The 12,301-nt window shown below is 37.7% G+C and overlaps 1 protein-coding gene across 1 annotated transcript in view; it reads right to left on the bottom strand.

Moving 5' to 3' along the window:
* Positions 1-5,883: 5,883 nt before the first annotated feature.
* The window catches only part of ELP2 (elongator acetyltransferase complex subunit 2), a 39,268-nt gene continuing 32,850 nt past the window's right edge, over positions 5,884-12,301 (bottom strand). The window contains 6 exon segments of the mRNA XM_030011772.2: positions 5,884-6,183; positions 7,170-7,283; positions 7,813-7,955; positions 8,456-8,577; positions 10,203-10,389; positions 10,821-10,893. Of these exon segments, the coding sequence (XP_029867632.1) occupies positions 6,027-6,183; positions 7,170-7,283; positions 7,813-7,955; positions 8,456-8,577; positions 10,203-10,389; positions 10,821-10,893 (796 nt within the window). The 3' untranslated portion in view covers positions 5,884-6,026.

Genomic DNA, 12,301 nt, shown 5'->3' with positions numbered 1-12,301 from the left:
GGACTACCACTGTAGATCCTGATGAAGTACTGCCGGTACTACTAGCCGGCATTGCTAAACTGTGCTCGACAACTCCCACCTCCAACAGCTTCCTAATGCACTAAAGGCAAACTCTGATTTCTGTACTGTCAGAGATTTTGCCTCATCCTTTGTACAGCTCCGGATGCTCCTTAAAACAGAGCAAGCAATATTTTTGCTGCCCATTTCAGTTATTTTAAAGTTTCCTTATTTGCAACAGCCACTTCTTCTTTAAAGTGAGATTCGAGTCTAAATGAGGACACAGCTGTTTCCTCCTCTTCCCTCATCTCCGCAAGAGCTGCAATCGGCAGTGAGCCTCAGAGCATTCTCATTTCTTCCCGTTAAATATTTGGGAAAACAGAGATTACTCAGAGTTGCCGAAGTGATGCTTTCAATAGCTGAGAGCTCAATAATTGACTTCCTTGAAATTTTTACCAGCTTCTAGTTACTTCTGAAGTCCCAGCCTGCAAGACAGATGACAGCAGAATATACTATTTTTTTTTTAAGGCTTAGCGTGACATGGAACCTGTTTCTTCTTTCCCATTTCAAAACTGAAAAAAATGGGCACAATCGATATCTCGCTGCCGGCAGCAGCATTTAGAAAGCCTGCCACGTGGAGCCCAGGCAGGTGTTCCTAGGGCTGAATGTCAGCATCTCTTATCTTCCCAGTTTACACAAGCAGCTCGTTTTGTCCTCCAGAGCCAAGTGGACTCCACAGCATCCTCGCCACTGAAGTCAGTGTTAGCACACCTTTTTGGTCTAACACAGACTTGAGGATGCCTACCTACAACCTGGCCTGACAGATTTAAGATGGCTTCGGATAATCTCAATAACCATTTGATTTTGGTTATAGATCTCAGATTATAAACAAGACCCATGCCATTTCTTGCTTGCTTTTCCACAGATGCCTCTACTGTAAGACAAGACAATCCTACTCCCTTAAGTCTGACTACATAAAAAAGTTTGTTCATGTCTTTGGCCATGAAGTCTCCTCAGAACAAGCATAAAGGCATTAGAATACTTTTGATAGTGTGCATCCAAAATATTGGTGGGATGGCTTTACCTCAAATATATCAAAAGGTATTAGAATATTCTTTGCAAAACTTTACCCCATCGATGTTTTCAACTCCATTCTCCATGGCACTGTACAATGAGTGGAGAGTTTCAGAGCGCCACGTACATTGCCAACAGCTCATTTCTTAAAGCATTATTTCACACTAGTCCTAAAGACTACACTTTATTACACTTTCTTCTAGTGCATGTTTTATAATCAGTAAAAAAAATAATTTTCAGTTATTTATTTGACTAGTGTCAAGTCTTTTATGTTTTGATCTTTAATTAATTCTAGAGTTTCACTTTCAGTACCAGAAGATGTATAAGGGCTCTTACATGTTCACTAGAACAAAGGAAAAAGCCTCAGAGAAACTAAAAATTGTTTTCTCCTTTGTCTTTCCTGTATACTAGCTCTTTAATTTGTAAGCTTAAAGAATTTTTTTCTTTGTCCACATAAAGATGCCAGAATTGAGATTTGCCCCTGCAGAACATGAGGCTCTCCTGAACGCGGCATTTTCCAGGTGGTCTTTAATGGGACACTTTGGAGAGGCTAATGGCACTAGCTTATTTACATTGCCTTTGGATCAGGTAGGGGGACATAAAGGAGCAACAGAACTTTCCAATGAAAATTTGAGTGGAAATAAACACTATGGTGTGTAGTATTTGAAAGCAGATGCCACCAAGATTCAGACTGGGATGATTACAGGCTTTTGAAATATATTTATGGCTACAGTTGATGCAGAAAGATGCAACAGCTTGTATTTTAAAATGAAAAAAGAAAAAAAAAATTGGAAACTTACCCACCAACTGCAATGTAGGAAGCAATTTGCTTCCTGGAATTGAGATTTTGGGATAAAACCTGATACTACTATTGTGATATTTTCCAATAGCAACCATATGGACAAAAAAATAAACTGGTTTGAAAGAAGGATGTTCTGTATTGTTTTTCTTTTGGTACCATGCAAGCTTTACACCTATTGGTAAAGACCATCATTAAAAAAAAAGACAATTAAAGCATTAAATGCATAAGGGCAAAATATAAGGTGAGTGTTGGCATTTTGTCAGAGCTTTAGTTACATACTTGTAAATTGGGTTTTTTACCCTGGTCTCTTAGGAGTACACCAATTTTGTCTCTCGGTTTACATACCTGGGCACACATCCTTACGTGTTATTTTAATCAACTGGATCATTTCAACCCAAGTCTGTCTGAAAGGTAGAATGTTTAAAGGTAAAAATTCACAGATTTTATAGGCTTGAAATAGAAGAAAAAAATTCCATCAGTGTCTAGACAAGAAGCTGCACCTTGAGCTCACATGCTGGAGACGAAAATCCACACATAAAAGCTGTAATCACAGGAAAACTAATGAACACTTGCAATCTGCAAAGGGCCCAAATCTGTGGGAAACAAGGCCTCATCTGTGTCAGTGCTTATGGCAACAGTCAATTAAATACACGCTATTATTTAGTGGTAAGGTACACGAGCCCATATGTCAATCAGCCCACGGTACTTCAGAAAGTAGCACTTGAGGGCTGCAGAGGCGCTAAGCAGCTTAGCTCTCTAAACCTGCATAGACCCAGTTCTGCGCATTTTGGATGCAAAGGTTGGTTAAAAAAAAACAGACAGTGAAGCGTAAATAGCGCTACGGAGAGCCTCAGTTTATAGGGGATGCTGCATCAGCTTTGTATCCTGCTAGATCGCAGAGGTTTAAAATAAGCACGCTGCCCTCGTCCAAACTGGTAACAGAAATGAAGACAGAAACTCAGAAATACGTAATACTACTAGAGTTAGAAAATTCATGCAGAGCATTAGGCTGCTACAGGCGGGTGCATTTTGATGTCTACCGTTTGCCTCTGGGCTTTCATCACTTGAACGCTGTCCTTACACATTACCTTAGGACTGGCAGGACAGGGTAGTGTAAAGCTGGGACCGTCGTGACTCCCGACAGCAAGTTTTTACCCCTGACCACTGGACATGATCGTGCGTCACATTGTTTAGGGAAAACAAATGCAGTATCAGAGGCTGTGTCCTGAAAAGTTGGGGCTTCCTAAGATTGGAGTTGGCAGGGCTTATTTGATAGTCTTGAAGATAAAAGGGAAGAAATAAGATCATCCTTACCTCAGCTTTGCTTTTATTCTATGACATTGAACTATCTGCCATAAAAAAGGTGATACAAGCAACTTGCAAAGTATAGAGGCTAACTCCATCTTCCAAAATACACCTGAGTGCAATTAGTTTTCATTTAAGTTAGGCCATTAAAAATAATCACATCTTTAGGGGCGGGAGCCGGGGAAAGGATGGGTAGGAATGGAAAGGGGCATGGCACTTCACAAGAGAGAACAGCAATTACAGAGCACCAGGGAAGCACAGAAGAAAAATGTGAAAAAAAAATGGATACTTACAGCAGTTAGACATCTTGCTAGGTAAACAGGACTACAGTCAGGTCAGGTAAATATGGCTGAAGCCATAATTTTTAAGTTTTTTTTTATTTATGAAATAGTACATGAATGTATGCACTATTTTTAATGAATTAAATGAAGTGTCTCTGAGGAAATATATACAAAAGAAAAGCACATGGAAGAAAATGAAAGTGATAGCCATTCAGTGGACAAAACCAACAGTAGATTCTTTCAAATAAAAACCTAATTAAGACAGTTTTGGGGAAAAAAACAAAAAGGAAATATAGCAAGGCAGCACTTGATTCCAGCAGTATTTATGAACCAATAAAACAAGAATAATGAAGTAGAATGAATATAGTAAATATCTGGCAAATGCTTGCTTTTCTCCATTTTCTAAAACAAAGAAACCAAACAAAAGAGAAAACAAATTTTCTAGGGACTCCTATAATAACCTTATAGGGTACTATTTTGCTGTTTAAAGAACTCTGTTCTCCATTAGGCAGCCAATGCTACACCCAAAATGATCGCTATAAGTACACTGATTTTTCCTTGGTATCACACTTACATTGATCCAAATAATTTCCTGATATTAGTTCAGATAATGAAATCAGTATCTGACTTGTTACCCCGATGCTGACTTACACGCTGGTTTGAGAAGACTTTAGTGGATTCACTGAGAAGATAAAGGCGTATGTAAAAGTCACGCCCACTAAATGCATAGCAAAGTGATACGTGAACAAAGTTAACATCATAAATAAAAAAATATTAATCATGTGTCAAGGTGTCTCTTGACAACCTCTAACTTAATTGAAAATAAAAAGTGTCTATTACAACAATTTAGACTTGGGAGATCAACAGATTAATCTAATGTATTTCAAGTTGGAACAATGAGGTATATTCTTCACTGCAATTGAGTCACAAAAGTCCCCGGGGTAATGGAATGGATTACTAAATCATGTAATAGCTGATGCTTGTTTAATGACAGCATTTCATAAAAGAAAAGAGAGGGACAACTAATATGACATTTCACTTTTGCCTATGCACAAGAGTGGCTGCATGGCAAGACGTACAAACACTAATTGTACCACTAGTACAGTTATCCAGTATTATCATCAACTTGTAGGTAAGATACCAAATTAGAATTGTGACATAGAATAAAGTGCCACTTTCGGCAGCTTTTTGAAACCTCATGAGTGATAAGTTATGTCTTTCTTTTGCCAGGACACAGTCTATGGTTGTTTAAAAATTCCCGGACAACTAAAATACACTACTCAAATGCTTAAAGCGCACATGTAAGGAAAGCACTGGGTACCACAAGTAAAATGTAGCAAAGCATCTTTGTTAAGAAGTCGGGTTTTCATTCCCCTAAGTCATTTTAAAGAATGATTTTTTTTAATGCTGAAAACAGAACTAAAATATAAAACCCTTTACAACATAAACTCTAATTATTCTGAAAAGAGTTTGGCCCACTCTGAAAGAACTGTACTCTTCATCTAACGATGCAACACAGTAAAAAGTTAAACACAATTCCAACTACTTCTGCACTACCAGTTTGGGTAGCAAGTGGTTCTGAACCAAAAATAATTTCATTCCCAACGTTTAACTAATTTCTAAATTAGATTTTGGAATTAGACAAACACCTGCTGAGGTAAAGGCTTCTTTCTGAAGTCCTCACCATCTATTACCATTCTATTTAAATTACAACACTATCGGACAAGAAAGTTAACCTGCTTTCACCAGAATAGATAAGGAGCACGCAAAAGTCAGGAAGAGTCCAAAGGCAGTGTAAGGAACAGCTGCCACCTTTTAGCTCCTGCCTAGCGATACCTCTAAGCTTTTCCAGCCCAAACTGTAGAGAATAGCCCTCAAGCAGAGTAAGAGGTGGCTCTTCTGTAGGACTCTGCTCAGAGAGGGCTCACAGGTACACAGAGGAGACACCAGAAGATGTAAGTGGTCTGTGAGTTAGGCTTTAAGCCCTACATGACCAAGAAGCATGAGCCCAGCACTCTGCACAGCAGAAGAAAGCAATAAAAACAAGCAGGCTTGTCCAAGCGTGAAAACACAAACTACTCCTTCTAAAGTGAGGCGGTCTAAGACTTGGACCAGGGCTGCAATATACATTTAGAAGGCAATCAGAGAAAGCAGTGGCAGGCCAACTGACAGTTAAGTTTAATAGTAATAAGGAGTTCAAAAAAATTCAGTACTCCACTTGCAATCCCAAGCCCAGAAGAACCCAAGTACTGGCAGCTTCCCACCTACCCTTGGAGTCACAGGGAACAAAGCTGTCTCATTATCCTTCTCCCATGACCTACCCCACCTCCCGTCCCTCAGTTCAGGATGTCCACCAACCAAAACTTGTAAAACACTTCAAACTTCTGGAACTGCAGAATTAGAAAAATATTTGACATTTCAAACTACCACAAAAGTTGCTTTATTAAGTTACATGTCAGATGTTTCACTTTCCATGGCAGAAAACAGAAAAATCAACAATCAAAATGGCTAAAAGCTGAAATAAAATTTTGTGAATCTGTTTTGCACAGACAGGCCTGCTCTCTTTGCTAAAGAGCAAATCTGTTGACATTGAATATCTTAACACAGTGATCAGCTCCACAACTTGCAAGCTGCAACCACTCACTGCTGTTCTGATCATTATGTCCAGCTCTGCCTGCATGATGTCTCCAACATAAACGTTTCACAGCAAGAGCATGACTTTGGCTGCAACGAAAAGAAAGTCATACATTAACTGCAAAATGTCAAACACAGTTGGGCATGTGAGTGTAAACATCAACATTTATATAATTAGTACTCTTCTGTTAACACTACCAACTGAGGAAAAACTGACTTGTGACAACCAGCAGGTATTAAGTTCTTAAAATATGTAGGCCCATTAACACTAATGACATTTTATCCTCTAACTCATCAATAATTTATACAGCTATTGATTTCAAGTTTTACCACATTAAGCTGCAGGTCTACCGTCTCAATTACTGAGATATGACAGGTTTCTGGCTTTTAGCCTGCGATTTCCTGTTATCTGGTGTCTCTTTCCAATTCACTTCAAGCACACACAGGCCAAAGTCACCATCAACTTTCATTTCTGGTACTAGCAATGCCAGTATGTGAAAGAAGAATCTATGAGAGTGCTTCAAGTAAAACATTCAAAGTCTCTCTACAGAGAGTTTCTCTAGCTGTCACCACAGCAGCACGACATATAGCTTATCATTCCTTTGGTTTCTGCTAGAAGCTGCTCTCAAAAGCTTGCTGTCATCCATTCCAGACAGTTTTGCTGAATATATATAGACAGTGATTTTTTTTCCCCCGCTCTTCAGTGTTTTCTATCATCTTATTTTATGGCTAAAGGTAATAAAGCTTATAAAGCTTTTTTTTTTTTTTTTTTGGTGGGGCCAACAAAGGGTAATACTTCTCAAAGCATTTGCATAGCATGAAGTATTTGGGGGTTTAAACCCCCTCCTTGGTTTTCGTTGGGGTTTGCTGTTTTTTTTAAGAAATCTAAATAACCAATATTTTTATTTCTAGGTTTTGCTCAAAAACATCTTTAGACTTTCAGGGATCAACTTTTTCCTAAAAGTATAACAATTTTTGATAAACAAATAAAGCAGTTTCATGTAATTTTATACTATAAGAACAGAACTCCTCAAGAATAGTACTTCCTTGCTCCTAACTTACTTCAAAAGACATACCTGTTATCCATCTCAACACACATAGTCCAATCAGCTAGTGCTGGTTCTTGCCCACTCTGCTTCCATGTGTACAAGATAATCTTCCCATTCTCTAAGCCTACTGCAACAATATATCTATCAAGAGAATAACTGCATTAGTTCTGAAAGAGATTACAGTAGGCAGGTCAGTGAAGCCAGCAATAATGCAAGCTAGAAAGAACGAGCACTCAAACACTGTGTTGCACCTTGCCCTTCAAATCAATATTTACTTTTCCATGAAAAAAAAAAAAAATCACAATTTAAATCAAAGCTTCTTCATAAAAATGAGCACAGCAGAAACCTGCAAAATATATTTGGTTAGGAAAAAAATAAGGAGGTTATTACAACATCAGATCAGTCAATATTGTTGGAAGAATGAATGTTTCAGGTGTGTTCATGACACTCACCCCCCCCTTTTTTTTTCTTGTTACACTGTTTGGAGAAGTCACCATACACCTGCAAAGAAGGCTAAGAAAGAAAAAGTAGAGGTCGTTCAGTCAAAGAATGGTCAAAATATTTGACAGGTAGATTTTAGGAGCTGTTTAGCCACAGAGAACTGACTAAAGGGGAAAAAATACTAATTTCAAATTAAACACAAAATGGCATTACAGAAAAACAGCAATACCTTCCATCAGGAGTAAGCACATGGCTGATACTAACAGCAGTAACAGAATCCCCGGCATCCAGTACCGTTGAACAAGGCTTGATTGAATCCAACATATTCCCTTCAGTGGTCACAGATAAATTGCACTGGCCCCAGATAATGACCTGTAAGAAAGAGAATCATCTAGGAATTTTCACTTTAATCTTTTTGTAAATGCATTTACAAAAACATAAGGAATAACTTAGTTAAAATACTTCCAGGGCACAGAACAAAGTGGATGACCCTGAAAATAGTAAACAATGTCTATCTACAAAGATTCAACTTTTTAGACAGTCTGTCTGATTTCATTAAAGATACTGACAACAAAAACAGATTCTGTTATGAAAGTTAAAGAAAAACTTTGAGACCCGTAAGAGTTATGTGACATATGCTTGTCTTACTGTATGAAAAAAGGGAGAAAGTCCAACTGGCAGACCACAGTATTGTACATACATATTCAAGCACTTTATTTGGCATATGAAAGTCTCACTGATTTCTGTGGTAATACACACAATAAGCTTTTTGTGTATTTACAGAATATGGGCTCATTAGAACACAGCATTTGCTAATCTAAAATACATTTAAAATAGTTCTGGGCTTTTTAAATTACTTTTATATTAAATACCTTTTTGTCCCGACTGCCAGTAATAAAATACTTGCTGTCTGGTGTCCAATCACAAGACCAAATGATTCGACTGTGAACAGCTGTATTTTTGTCTGTGTATGCACAGCAACTGAAGACTGGTCCTGGAATAAAACATAGGGAGGAAAACCCTTGCTTCAACTGCTTAACATATTAAAAGTAATTGTCACCCTTACTTAACTCTATGTAAGAACTGCAGGAATACTTGGACTTTATTCCACTCATCTTTAAAGCAACTGGGAATACTTAGTTCCACATAAATATTTTTTTTCCAACACTTATCACAATGATAATTAGCAACTGTTCAAGACCGTATTAGTCAGCCCTTACAGCACTAAAACAGTAGGAACAGTTTGATCTTTTGCACACATATCTGTTTCAGAATAATTTAAGTCCAAGTACAAGACCTTCAGGTTCTTTTCTATACAAATTTTCCATACGAACACTGACTTCAAAAGTTTTAGTATAGTGCAACATTTACCATGTGTACACATATCCTAAATAACTTCACTACAGTTCCTATTTACCAGTAAAGCCCCAAGAGCTCAAATTGTAATAATCTAATTGTAAAGATTAATCTGTTCCCAAAGAGACAGGCTGCCATTTCAATACGCATACAATCAGGCAACAAATCTGATCAGCAGATCAGCAAATGGGAATGCTTTTCCTAAGTAGAAAAGGCTGTCATTTTGGAGCGTAGACTTTGAATAACCGCTTCTTGGGATGCCAATACCAGCAGTTTTGCTTTATACTGATAATGATGTTCTTTGTAGACAGAAAAGTTATTGATGAACAGATGAAAAGAGGACTTCCTCTACTTCCTATGAGAATTCATACTCCTTATCCTGAAACATTGTGTAACTACTGTGGACAACATGCCAAGCTTTAGAATAGAAGTCTGAATAGAACAGAAATCTCAAGCCAGGATACAACTGGATACTGTCTGAAGGGGCCAAAACTCACTGCCAAGTCTCTAGGAAAACTACTATAGTAGTGTTTATGTGCTAATAAGCCAACAGTGCAACGATAAACATTTTCAGCACAAGCATCTGTCCTAGGAATCCATTAAAGGGTTCAATAGCAATCTCCTCATGATTTTGTAAGGCTCAAAGTCTTAATGAGAAAGTCAACGGAATCTTTACTATCAGCTCTTTTTCCAGACACAGCCAGTCCTAGTCAAATTAATCAATTGTGTAGGATTATCAGAAAGCCACACCAAAGATAGAGATTAATCCTGTCAAGAGTCTCAAAGTGTCATGCCCTGCAAACAGGGACAAGGCAGCTCTATGCAGGACACGGGTGTAGCAAGGAACCTTCCAGCCCTGCCTGCACAGATCACCGAGATGAAGGTTTTCCTTGACAGAATACCAATTTGATGTTCAGGCATTACACGCCAGCATGTATACTTGATTTCAGTAAATCTGAAACATACAATCACAAGCAGAAGGCAGGAGGACAAATAGCAGACTTCATTACATCCATCAATCAAACAGTATTTAAGGCCTGCTTATATTCTTCTCCACTTTGTAATTACCTTTTTAGCTTTCCTATACACCATTAAATGCATTTCCTAAAGCCACAGGAGCCTACAACACTCTTAATTCTTAAATGTTGTAAGGAAAATGGCCATTAAAATATTTTACCAATTCTCTTTCAAATATTTTGAAGCCAAAAATATTGAACAAACCACAAAGTCTTCAAATGTGTATATCCACTTTACATATCTTACCTGACTCTGATGAGTCTTGTTTCCTCCACAGTGACCAATTCCTGTCTCTAGAAACAGCTAATAAAAATTTGTCATTAGGAGAAAATGCCAGCTGAGTAACAGTCAGATTGTGAAATGACAAACTCTGCAATTTCTTCCAAGAAGTAGCGCTCCACAAAATAATTGCTGCATGTTCTTTTTTTGAAGCCTGTATTGATGAGCAAAATATCAGTGAGAATGAAAGCAAATATAAAAATCACACATTTCAGAATACTAAGATGTTAGGGGGCTTGTTTTAAGGCTTGCAATCAAGTTAGAATCAGCTTTCCTCTGGGAAGTTTCAAGATTGTTTCACTACTAATTTCTACTAACGCTGACAATATATCAGTGAGAAAATGTTTCATACCTGTATTTGTTAGAATTTATCTTATTAATATCTTCAAATGAATCAGATGTAATTTACTAATAATAGCTTATCTGCATTCACTCTCACCTTTGCAAGGCAACTGTCATCTATACAAAATCTTTCACATTTAAGTGAAAGAACAGAATGTAGCCCAAACTGAATTCTGACTCCTGCTGTCAGCCCTAGAAATCTGGTGGCACTTTTCACTAGATGGTGCTAGAATCTTTTCTTACCTTACATGCTGAGGCAATTACAGTGTTTGAATTATTGCAAGCAACACAAAAAATTTCATATCCATGTCCATATCTGAAATGAATATGAAAAGATATTTAACATGTCACAGTCATTTTTGCAGTATGTATCAAGGTTCTTATGTTGATTTAAATCCCTTTGCAAAAATGAAAGTCACCTGCCAGGAACTTCCCACCACTGTTTCAGTATTACATCCCAAATAATTCCTAATAATGTTCAGCATTCAATATAAACATCTGCATAAATTCTTTCACATTGAGGAACTGACTACAGAACAATGTCTCCAGCCCACTCCATAGTCCTAAAGCATCAGCACTGCAGAAGCTACACTAATGATTAACAAAGCAGACTAAAGTAGGATTTAATGTATTCTTATTTTCTTGTAAAGCAATTTTAACACTACCAATAAAAATCAGAAGCCACATATTTGAAGATCACCAAAGAAATACACCAAACACCCAGCCAAAGGATGCCTGTTCTGTGAAATACCGAAAGAAGACTTCTGAACTAGAGGACAAGAATCATGTTGGAAAAGGAAAACAACACTGTAAAAAAACCAAAACTTTTATCTTCCTCCAGAAATACATTTTTAATCAGTCTTTGCACAAGTTCTGCTGGAATTCAAGCTCACATATCTGGACGGAGATTTAACTAATAAGCAGAAATGCCACACAGGCTAACACAAATTAAAATCAGTCACAAAACAGACTAGAGGTAGGATAAAATTTGAGATGGAATCTATAAACAGTGGACAAATATCAGCTAAATAGCAGTTGCAGGGGGGGGTCCTTTGATTCCTAGCTCTGAAGAGATGGGCAGCTTTTTTAATAAACTCCTTTGGTCAGCAGTGTTGCAAAGAAGTTCTTATATGGGATTGATGTTCATGGGATTTCACTTGCAGCCAAAACAGCCATCTGTTTAAATGACAAATTACTGTCTGTATCTGTTGAATGGAGTCCAGAAGAGTCGCTGCTGGGCATATTCCATAGGCAGACACCCACGCTCATGTCTGAAGATTGGGGATGCACTGCCTTTTTGTGAAGAGTAACTGTGCCTGGACCTTCAGCGGGGAGAGGGACTGGTGGCTGCACTTAATTGGAATGTTAATTTGCAAATTGTACCTTATAACGATGAAGGTATTAATGCGCGTCTTCCCCTTACTCTGCCACCAGCAAAAGTTTTATCATAATGCTTACTTCTACAGCACATTTCTGGAGACTATTTTTTAGTGAAAACCATTGAAAGTCAAGTTTCTAAAACTGAAAAGTATTTATTTCATGAAAAGTATACATTTCCCGAAATTCCATGCAGGAAAAATAACGTGTGGAACAGCTTGTGAAACAAGTCCTCAGTTACTTTGGCTTTATCTCCTAACTGTAGTATTGAAGAGCACTTGACAGAAACATTTTCAGCTTCTGCATGCAACTTTGTTCTTGCTAAATAGAAGCACTGAAATGTAATC

The sequence above is a fragment of the Aquila chrysaetos genome, chromosome 4, assembly GCF_900496995.4.
Source record: "Aquila chrysaetos chrysaetos chromosome 4, bAquChr1.4, whole genome shotgun sequence".
Lineage (NCBI taxonomy): Eukaryota > Metazoa > Chordata > Aves > Accipitriformes > Accipitridae > Aquila > Aquila chrysaetos.
The sequence above is the reverse complement of the archived record's forward strand: the minus strand, read 5'-3'. Positions and strand labels throughout refer to the sequence as shown.